The sequence below is a fragment of the Nycticebus coucang genome, chromosome 17, assembly GCF_027406575.1.
Source record: "Nycticebus coucang isolate mNycCou1 chromosome 17, mNycCou1.pri, whole genome shotgun sequence".
In the NCBI taxonomy this organism is placed as follows: Eukaryota; Metazoa; Chordata; class Mammalia; order Primates; family Lorisidae; genus Nycticebus; species Nycticebus coucang.
Window position 1 is genome coordinate 59,680,571 of NC_069796.1, and position 11,463 is coordinate 59,692,033.

General features: G+C 40.1%; 1 protein-coding gene across 3 annotated transcripts in view; it reads right to left on the bottom strand.

Moving 5' to 3' along the window:
• The window catches only part of CLINT1 (clathrin interactor 1), a 71,515-nt gene extending 60,378 nt beyond the window's left edge, over window positions 1-11,137 (bottom strand). The window contains exon 1 of one of the 3 annotated variants that reach the window (XM_053566597.1): window positions 10,892-11,137. In XM_053566597.1, the coding sequence (XP_053422572.1) occupies window positions 10,892-10,932 (41 nt within the window). In that variant the 5' untranslated portion in view covers window positions 10,933-11,137. The remainder of the gene's footprint in view (window positions 1-10,891) is intronic. The other 2 variants (XM_053566598.1, XM_053566599.1) reach the window with 2 other exon arrangements.
• Between the last annotated feature and the right edge of the window lie 326 nt (window positions 11,138-11,463).

The following is an 11,463-nucleotide window of genomic DNA, read 5'->3' on the forward strand; positions in this document are numbered from 1 at the left end:
ATTTTTATACATAACACTACTGCACAATTAATAGACTACATTATAGTATAAACATAACTTTTACATGCACTGGAAAACTGAAAGTTTTGTGCAACTCCTTTTATTTACAATATCCATTTTACTGCAGTGATCTGGAACTGAACCTGCAATACCACCAATGCTTGTTTAACAAAAAATTGTTAAATAATGCCTTGCAAAGAATTACCAATCACTGGTAAATATATATTGAGAGCGGATCATTTAGATTTAAATCTAGACTATTTTCCAAATGTGTCTCCAGTAGCAAGTTCTTAGATTTCTCTGTGCTCAGTTTCCTTGTCAGAAAATTAAAGGCAATAACAGTGTTGTCTCCACTGTTCTTGGCACATAGCAAATACTCAATGACTACTAGCTTTTATTATTAGAATACCTGGATTTAAAGTATATACCAGAGTATTGGGCGGCGCCTGTGGCTCAAGGGATAGGGCGCCGGTCCCATATGCCGGAGGTGGCGGGTTCAAACCCAGCCCCGGCCAAAAACCAAAAAAAAATAAAAAAATAAAAATAAAATAAAGTATATACCAGAGTATAAAGGATATACCAGAGTAATTAGAATATCAACTTACTAAATTTAACATTTGTTCAAAAATATTTGTTGACCATCTACTATATAATCATAACTGTTCTAAGAGTGAGTAACAGCAATAAACAAAACAAAGTTCCTGCCCTCAAGGAATTTATATACCAGAGGCATCAGAGGATACACTGTAAACAGAGGCAGGCAGGCAGGCAGGCACAGGAAAAGACTAAGGTGTCTGAGTACATGCTATGTATTGTACAAGGTAACTAAACTACAGAGAGTAAGAGAGAAAGGCAGGAGATGAAGAGCCAGATCACCTACAGCTGTGAGGAGAGGAGATTATAAGGTTAAACACTTTATATGGTCTCACAAGAAATAAGCCATACTTCAAAGTCCATTCAGTGCTAATTTACAACTATAAGCCAACCACATCAAACTATGTTATTTAACCACTGTACTTCAACTGCAAATTAGAACACATAGTTTTACCCACACAACTTAAATCACTTTAAAAAATGACAAATGAAGAATGAATGAGAAAAAATAATAGAAAAAGCTGTGTGAATCATCTGCATAATTCATTAATGATTTATTAAAAATGTATGAAAACAAACAGCAAGATAAATAAAAAACTGAATTGCAAATACATGTCATTTTTCTATTATAAAAATATAGACTATCTGAACGAGAATTCTTGAGTGAAACATTTCAAAAGCAAGAATGCACATTTACTACATAATGGTGAATTTAGGCAAAAGTTACAAAGAAAATTATTTATACCTATTAGAACCGAGTAGAACTTAAATAACTGTCCTAAACAAAATGTCAAAAAACATTCTTAAATAACTAACTGTACTTGTATTTTTAATTTTTTTTTTTTTTTGTAGAGACAGAGTCTCACTTTACTGCCCTCGGTAGAGTGCCGTGGCGTCACACGGCTCACAGCAACCTCCAGCTCTTGGGCTTATGTGATTCTCTTGCCTCAGCCTCCCAAGCAGCTGGGACTACAGGTGCCCGCCACAACGCCCGGATATTTTTTTTGTTGTTGCAGTTCGGCCGGGGCTGGGTTTGAACCCACACCCGCGGTATATGGGGCCGGCGCCCTACTCACTGAGCCACAGGCGCCGCCCTGTATTTTTAATTTTTTTAAAGAGACGAGGCTTCATGAAGTTGCCTAGGCTAGTCTCAACTCCTGGATTCAAGCAATCCTCCTGCCTCAGTCTCCCAAATACCTAGGACTATAGGCACTAAACCTGGCTTAAGTGAAGTACAAAGCAAGTACGTCAGGCTGGGCATCCTGGCTCACACCTGTAATCCTAGCACTCTGGGAGGCTGAAGCAGGAGGATTGTTTGAGCTCAGGAGTTTGAGACCAGCCTCAACAAGAGCAAGACCACACCTCTACTAAAAACAGAAAATAATGTGCCGGGTGTTGTAGTGGTCACCTTTAGTCCCAGCTACTCAGGAGGCTGAGGCAGGGGGATTGCTTGAGCCCAGGAGTTTGAGGCTGCTGTGTGGGCTAGGCTGAGGCCATGACACTCTAGTCTGGACAAAAGAGTCAGACTCTGTCTCAAAAAAAAAAAAAAAAAAAAAAAAAAGGCACAGCACCCGTAGCACAGGGGTTATGGTGCCAGCCACATACACAGAGGCGGGCGGGTTCGAACCCAGCCTGGGCCAGCTAAACAATAACATCTGTAACAAAAAATAGCCAGGCGTTGTGGCAGGTAGCTGGGACTACAGCTGGAAGGCTGAGGCAAGAGAATCTCTTTAACCCAAGTTTGAAGTTGCTGTGAGCTGTGACGCCACAGCACTCTACTGAGGGTGACATAGTGAGACTCTGTCTCAAAAAAAAAAAAGCATGTATGTCTATTATTGCACACTACCAAAAACCACTCATATTTAATAAGTCAAATTCAAACCTATCCATAAGCCATAAATAGCTATAAATTGGCTCCAACATGAGAATATGCTATATTCCTTTACCTATATTTAATTTGCAAAGGGCCATGATAAGCAAAAAAGCATTTCTTACCAGTTTGGAAGAATGGGTTAAATAACTGGAAAGCTCTTTCTGGAAGGTGTTCCTTGTATATACTTACTGCACATGTATTGTCATGAGATGAATTTGGCATAGCATATTTTAGTGGATTCGTTTTCTTGATATTGTTCAGTCTCTTAAGGATAAACTATCAGCTTCAATTTTCACTCATAAAGTAAATCTTTTTATGTTTTAGAAGAAATGTTTTACATTAACAGTTACTTTATAATCCTAAGAAAACATAAAGCAAGCTGGACAAAATATTAAGAAGTGGCAGATGGAAATAGCAATATGTCTTTCCAAAGACTTTATTCTTCAACATGTCTTTTGAAAGAGTTATTTCTGCAATAATACTGCTTTATAATACAGGGTGTCCCCAAGGTTACCTATAAAAGTCACCATACATAGGGAAGATAGGAAACTGTAGCTAAATGTACCTTTACGTACAAAGTATTCATTGCAAAATTTTACAAAGAGGTGCCAACACATAGAGAATATTTTGAAAATATTTTGTACAATTCTGTGATGAATATTTTGTAATAAAGGTACTTTTATTTTTTCTTGAGACAGAGTCTCACTCTGTTATCCAGGCTAGAGTGTTGTGGTGTCGTCACAGCTCACAGCAACCTCAACTTCTTAGGCTCAAGCAATCCTTTTGCCTCAGCCTCCCAAGTAGCTGAGACTACAGGAAAGCACAACCATGCCCAGTTAATTTTTTCTATTTTTAGTAGAGACAGGGTCTTGCTTTGTTCAGGCTGATCTTGAACTCCTATGTTCAAGCAATCCTCCCACCTCAGCCTGTCAGGGTACTGGGTAAAAAGGTACGTTTAGCTAAAATTTCCCATTTTCCTTATGTATGGCAACTTAATGGGTGACCTTGGGGACACCCGGTATTAAAGTAAAAGCCATTTATTATTTGGCAAAAATAATACATGGCACATACTACAGAGGTATTTAAATGAGTTTTCATATATGTAGTTTGTCTGTTTAGCTGAACAGTTTTAAGAGAGACCACTCAGCCCGGTGGGGTGGCTTGTGCCTGTAATCCTAGCACTGTGGGAGAGTGAGGCGGGAGGATTGCTTGAGCTCAGGAGTTGAGACTTGTCTGAGCAAAAGTGAGACCCTGACTCCACAAAAATACCACTCCCCGCCCCAAAAAAGAGCACTCACTGAAAATGAATTCAGGGGATGAAGACACAGTTCTTACGTGCTTGCAAATAATCTAGTCTGACAATATACTTTCTCAAACAGTGTATTCCTTTGATTTTTCTAGTGTTCGATTTTGTGCATAATAATAATAATAGTAATACATGTTTCACAAGTTTCTTGTATGTCAAGTACTATCCTGTTTCACATTTAATCCTTATGACATGTAAAATAAATATTATCATCTCCATTTTATAGACAGGGAAATTCAGAGACACCACTCTAATGCCTATTTCTCAGTAGGGGACCTAAGATTTTTACCCAATTCTCAACCATATACCACTGTCTTCCAGATCCATTAAGTACCAACCAGAGTTGCCTAACCAAAGCATTTGACTAGTAAATTACCATAAAAATGCAAAGATGGAAAAACAGTCGTAATGAACCTAAATAAAGCACATATGAGGCAACACTTTAAAAAAACAAGGAATAAATAGTAAAATATGCTGCCCCAGAAGATAATGACCTGTAGAGACCAAAAGGAGTTAACTCTTCCTATAAAATAACTATGAGAAATACTCAGAATGTACTGTGTAGTCTTGCTCCCCAAGACTGGAAGTAGAATTTGATTAAGTAACTAGATACAATTACTAATTTACAGGAAATACTGAGTACAGAAGAACAAATAAATATAACACCATGGGGCTGCAATGAGAAAAATCCACAATGGGCCGGCCCCATATACCAAGGGTGTTCAAACCCGGCCCCGGCCAAACTGCAACCAAAAAATAGCCGGGCGTTGTGGCGGGCACCTGTAGTCCCAGCTACTCGGGAGGCTGAGGCAAGAGAATCGCTTAAGCCCAGGAGTTGGAGGTTGCTGTGAGCTGTGTGAGGCCATGGCACTCTACCCAGGGCCATAAAGTGAGACTCTGTCTCTACAAAAAAAAAAAAAGAAAAGAAAGAAAAAAGAAAAATCCATACCGGCTCGGTGCCTATAGCTCAAGTGGCTAAGGCGCCAGCCACATACACCAGAGCTGGCAGGTTCGAATCCAACGCGGACCCACCAAACGACGACGACAACTACAACCAAAAAATAGCCAGACATTGTAGCAGATGCCTGTAGTCCCAGCTACTTGGGAGGCTGAGGCAAGAGCATCGCTTAAGCCCAGGAGTTGGAGGTTGCTGTGTGCTGTGATGCCACAGCACTCTACCCAGGGCAACAGCTTGAGGCTCTGTCTCAAAAAAAAAAAAAAAAAAAGAAAAAGAAAAGAAAAATCCATACTGAAAGAAAATGCCAATAACCCAAGTTTCTTCAACAAGTAAACAATGAGGGGGAAGAAAGAAGAGGATAAAGATTGAACCTACAGATTGAGGGAATCCAGAGATGTATGTCAGAAATAGCAAAAATGAAATATGAGACAAGAAAAAGAAATACTGACAGGATATCTTGATATCAAGGGATCTACCTGTTACTTAAGAAATCATAATGGTATTGTGGTTATGGCAAAAAAAGACAACTCTTTACTTTTTAGGGATGGATACATTTAATAGATGAAATGATAGGTTTCTGGGATTTACTTCAAAGTATGGAATGGGCATGGTAGGTGGGAAGTACAGTTCATGCAAGATTAGCTAAATTGTTGAAGTTAGGTCATGTGTCCACAAAAATTCATTACAATAATTTTTGGATATATTTGAAATCCTGCATAATGAAAACTAAATAAATTCCAGCTAGACAGTAGATCTAAATATGAAAAGCAAAACAACAAAGCTGCCAAAAGAATAAAATATAATAGTTGCTTTCTTTTCTCTTAAATAAACTATTAAATAGACATTGAAAATGAGTAGAAAAATAATACAATAGTTCAGAAAAAGATTCAACCATGGAGTCATGCTGTAAAAATTAAAAGTACTGGGGCGGCGCCTGTGGCTCAGTGAGTAGGGCGCCAGCCCCATATGCCGAGGGTGGCGGGTTCAAACCCAGCCCCAGCCAAACTGCAACCAAAAAATAGCCGGGCGTTGTGGCGGGTGCCTGTAGTCCCAGCTACTCGGGAGGCTGAGGCAAGAGAATCGCGTAAGCCCAAGAGTTAAGAGGTTGCTGTGAGCTGTGTGACGCCACAGCACTCTACCCGAGGGCAGTACAGTGAGACTCTGTCTCTACAAAAAAAAAAAAAAATTAAAAGTACTAGTAAGTCATACTTAAAAAAAGCTAAGTATTTAATGGACATATCAGTAAACAGATGAAATACTACTTGGAAACTAATGCTAAAGTAAACAAGAAAACACAAGAGGCAGCAAAGTACTTTTTAAAAGCACCTTGACAGTAGTTCTAAATAGACTACTATGAACTACAGACAAAAACACCCTTCAGAAATGTCGGCAAAAATAAACTCAGGCAGCGCCTGTGGCTCAGTGGGTAGGGCGCCAGCCCCATATACTGAGGGTGGCAGGTTCGAACCCAGCCCTGGCAAAACTGCAACAAAAAAATAGCCAGGCATCATGGCGGGTGCCTGTATTCCCAGCTACTCAGAAGGCTCAGGCAAGAGAATCACCTAAGCCCAGGAGTTGGAGGTTGCTATGAGTTGTGTGCCACAGCACTCTACCGGGGACAATAAAGTCTTTAAAAAATAAATAAACAAACTCATCTTTCTTTGGAATTAAATTCTTTTTTATTTTATTTTTTTTTTTGTTTGCTTTTTTTTTTAATTGTTGGGGATTCACTGAGGGTACAATAAACCAGGTTACACAGATTTGGAATTAAATTCTTAATATCTACTTGTGTCTCGTTACTAGAAAAGGAGAATTGGCTCAGCGCCTGTAGCTCAGCGTCTAGGGCGCCAGCCACATACACTGGAGCTGGTGGGTTCGAATCCAGCCTGGGCCTGCCAAACGACGACAACTACAACCAAAAAATAGCTGGGTGCTGTGGCAGGCTCCTGTAGTCCCAGCTACTTTGGAGGCTGAGGCAAGAGAATCACTCAAGCCCAAGAGTTCAGGGTTGCTGTGAGCTGTGGCACCATGGCCCCATACAGTGGGTGACATAGTGAGACTCTGTCTCAAAAAAAAAGAAAAAGAAAAGAAAGAAAGAAAAGAAAAACGAAAAGGGAGAATAATTAATTCACTGTTTCAGCAATAACAATTATATACAATTGATTCAGAGAAAAGTTGATATGGGAAGATCAAAAAGCTGACAATCATCTCATCATCTTTGCTTTCAAGTTCCAAGAAACAAACTAACAGATTTATTGGTAACATAAGGGAAATATATTTGAGGAGTAAAAGTAAAACGAATAGTAAGTCCAAAGTGTGGTATATTTGTAATAGCATGGTTCTTGAAGGAAGTATACTTTTCAAGTTCAGAAAACAGTATACTAATCCAATAACTAAGTGCATCAGTGTTAAAAGAACTGAATGTACTATTCTCTATAAAAGCAAAACATTCTCCCTATGAGGTCAGATAGACCAGAATGGTAGTTTGTACAGTTCTTCTACATTATCTAAATATTGAGTAAAAACAAGCAAATATACACCAACAAAAATCAATTTATTACAGAAAAAAATGTAAGCTATGCTTAACAGAATAACCTAAAATGTACTATTTATAACAGGTGCCTCAGGAACCTAGCCAGAGCTGTTTCAATCACTATAATACTAAGAAAAAAGGGCCACTGATAAAATAGATTTACCATTAATACTACTCCCTGCAAGAAGAGGGAAGGGTTAGTTGAGTTTGAACAATAAGTAGTTTTAATCTATTGCTACATGTCATCTTCACTACACCCCCCAAATTTGAAGAGAAAACGTGGCAGAACTGCAACTTTCAATTTGTACCATGTATGAGATGACAAAATATAAACATGTCCAATTTTATTACAAAAACAATTAAGGGAGACAGGTCACAGGATGACAATGGTCAAGCTAGTCCTAGTTGGTGGGAGTGGTGTCACTTATCCTTTCCTGCCACAACTGCCTTCTATATAACTTAACTACAAGTAGGAGGAAACTAGCACTACAAACTCTGGATGCCCTATGGCTTTACTTATCTGCTTTCCTGTAGTTCCACATTGTTCTGCAAAACAGATTCATTTAATACCACCAGGAGGTGCAACAATTACAGAAAATATTCCCCCACTTCCAGAAAGTCTTCAAGGTTTCAAAAGCCAATGTTTGAAATATACTATTATATATTCTTAAGAAATGATAACATACTGAATCTAAGCGTGGCTCCAAGAAACATATTTTGAAAGAGTACATTTTTCTTTCTGAAGTACTGGGTAGGAATATATACTCAAAGTCTTAGTTTCCCTGAGTCATGGGCTATACTTACTGCATAAAATACTTAAATATAACATTTATTGATCTCTACTTAAGAAAATTTCCCTTTCCAGTCTAAATGGTCTCTGGAGGATAATGACTTTCCAAAATTTGTCTGCTACTGTTAAATACTAGTTCCAAATATTTCTCCTTGATGGAAACGTTTCTTCAAATAGCCAGCAAAGCTGGAAAAAGTCTTATTCTAGCTCAGTCTTCTGATTTATAGATAAGGAACGCAAAGTCTGGAGATCTGTGATACTGCCTAAAATCATATCTATGGCTAAGTTTAAAAGGCAGTGTCAGAATTTGAACCCAGACATCCAAACCGCCTAACCAGTGCCCCTCCTGTTATACAAGTCCTCCTTCTATTAATACACCTATCAGAGCAGTCCTTAATCACTTCACTGTTTTCTTCATTTACAAGTTCCCTCATTATGTTACCCCTCTGATATCATAGCAGCCATTCTTATGAATCTGCTTCCTCCCCATTATGGCATTTTCAGGTGCAGAGTCTAAAGGGACATAATGCCACAGGTACATGGTTCTGCAAGATGCTTACAGTTTAGAGAATTTCTTCTCTTCCTGCCAGTAAAAGATAAAAAGCAAATCCTGAATATTCATCAGTAAAATAACCTCATGTTCTAATCTTAATGTGTGTCAGACACCCACGAAAGCTTTAAAAAGTCCTTGGTGGTAACATTCTTATTATGTTCTTGAAAAACTTGGCTCAAATCTACATCCTAAATTGCGTAGTAAAAAAGAAAACACGTTATTTTTCAACACTCTTCCATTAGATGACTTGGTAACTACTCACATGACAAATTCAACTGGTGAAGTATTTGAAGAATAGGATTATAATATAGATGATAAAACCAAACAAATATGAAAGGAAAAACAACAGCAAGAAAATATTGCCTTATTTCTTTTTTTTTTTTTTGTGGTTTTTTTTTTTTTTTTTGGCCAGGGCTGGGTTTGAACCCACCACCTCCGGCATATGGGACCGGCGCCCTAGTCCTTGAGCCACAGGCGCCACCCAATATTGCCTTATTTCTATCTTCTGAAAAATGTCAGCCTCTTCAAATTCTTGAGTATCACAAATTTAGTCCTCTAAAATGACAAGGTGTTTCTTAGTAGTTTTCTTTAGCTGTTCTCTGATTTAGAGACAAAGAGGTAGTTTCCTAAGGTCTTCTGATGGACTTTTAAAAACTACTTAAGTCAGTATCCTAGTCTTTATACAATACATGAAAACAATATCCAATGAACCTGAATGTGGGAAAGAATCATTATTTATTTCATCTTTGGTAAGGAAACAGCAAACATGCCCCCAAAATCTGTGGGTTTCATGGCCAAATGAATAGTTGGAAAATTATTAAAGCAAATCATTTTTTAAACTTAGAGCTCCTCCCTTGATGAAGTTTATCCCACTCTAAATGCAGAACACTTGCTATAGTTCTGAAAGTATATTGATCTAAATATACTGTGTTAATAACTTTATATGCAAGCTAAACCCTTAGCCCTTAATCTTCACAACAAAATACTAAGGTATTATTACCGTATTTTCATTTTGCACCAGAGAAAACTAGGGTACTGAGCGGTCAAGTAACTTGTCCAAGGTTACAAAGCTTGAACCGAGGTCTGCAGGTTCTGAAACCTATGCTCCTTAAGGCACTCTACTGCTTTCTCAGTAGCACAGAAAATTTGAAAATACAGTCAAATACTAAGTTCTATCCGATGTATTATCCAAGCCATTAGGAATTATTTAGTTTTCTGGTGTCAAGGAGACAGTTTGCCATCTACACTTCCTGATTTTAGGTTAAGGTGGGTGGCATAACTGAACTCTTTTTCTCACCACACTTATTGCATAATCACTCAAACCCAAAAGGAAGAGGACTGGTTACATTTTTAAACTTTATTTCCTGCTGACCTAGGAGATCTTATTTAATCACTGTTATATCTGATCTTATCAATTTAAATGTTAAGGTTTTCCTAGTGTAGTAAGACACTAAAATTATTTTAGTCTTAAAGGAAATCAACTAGGCACTGGACATTTTACCTGTCAAGGAAATTAAAAGCAGATCAACAGGATGTAAACCTGGCTTTTCTTCTTTCAAGAAAATTTCATAATGACTTCTTAATTAAACTAATGGAGCAAGTAGCCCACCAAAAATAAAATGTACGAAACAGAGGAAAAGAATCACAAGAAGTTGTATGATTTACTTTCACTAGTGTTAGAAAAGCATAGAATGAGTCTCCTCTTCAGTAACTTTAGCCTGACCACAATGGCCACTTGTTACACCTACCACCCACTCCAACACTTCAGGTTCACTGGGAACTAAAAAGAGCCCAGGAAGATAAAAGACATACTCCAACCAGGCCTAAAGTCTCTCCGTACCACACCCCGAGGACACTGAGGAACAAGGCATTGGGTCCCCCACCTCCAAACCTTCCCACCTGCCCAGAAGGCAAAGCTCATAACCAGAGGCCAAGACAGTCCTCTGGCCAGGGCAGTGACCCAACTCCAGAGAACCCACCCCTTCTCTGACCACAACGTCCGCACTCAGGGGTGAAGGTAGAAGGAACAGGAAGACCTGGAGAGGAGAGAAAGGAACTAAAAGGCCGTTTTGAAACGAAGGAGGGAGCAAAGGAGGGGTCCCTCCCCAGCCTCGCCAGTGGGGACGAGGCCCGTGGTCGCGGAGGGAGTCGACAGCCGCCATGATGCGGCTCGCTGAACGGGGGGGCGTGACGCGGACAACCCCCTGCTCAGGGCCAGTTCCCTTTCACCTCTTATCCCCCGCCCCAGCGTGGGCCTTGGCCACAACTGCCCCCCGATACTCACGCTTTGTCCACCAGCTCTCGCACCTTCCACATGTTCAACATCTTGCCCCGCGCGGGCCAGGCTGTCACCTCCCTCTCCTGGTCCCCACAGACCCCGGGACACTTCCGTGCCGGGGCAAGTCCAGGCCGGGATCAGCTGCCGCCCGTCGCCTCGAACTCTCCCACTCAGCTCCTTCCCCTGCCACAGCCGCCAGCCGCCGGTGACACGTCGAGACGCGGCGGCAGAAGCGCTGCGTGGAGCGGAAGTGCCCGGTCTTCCGCTGCTGCGCGCAGGGCACGCCGGGATTTGTAGTTTTCTATGGTCTCCGAGCGTTCCGGTCAAGTAGCCAGAGCGGATGTGCTCAGCCAACCTGGGATGGTTTCTCTTAAGATCTCGGAGTCGGTACACCAGAACTACTAAGCCAGAAACTCAGGGTCGGGGCCCACCGATCTATGCTTCAACAAATTTTCCAAGAGATTATGATCACGCACAAGTTTCAGGATCGCTGGTGTAGGATCTAGCCACCCCCAAACATTCTTTTCAAAAGTCATGTATTATTATGTTATTAGTCATGATTACACGGAAAGTGTGAT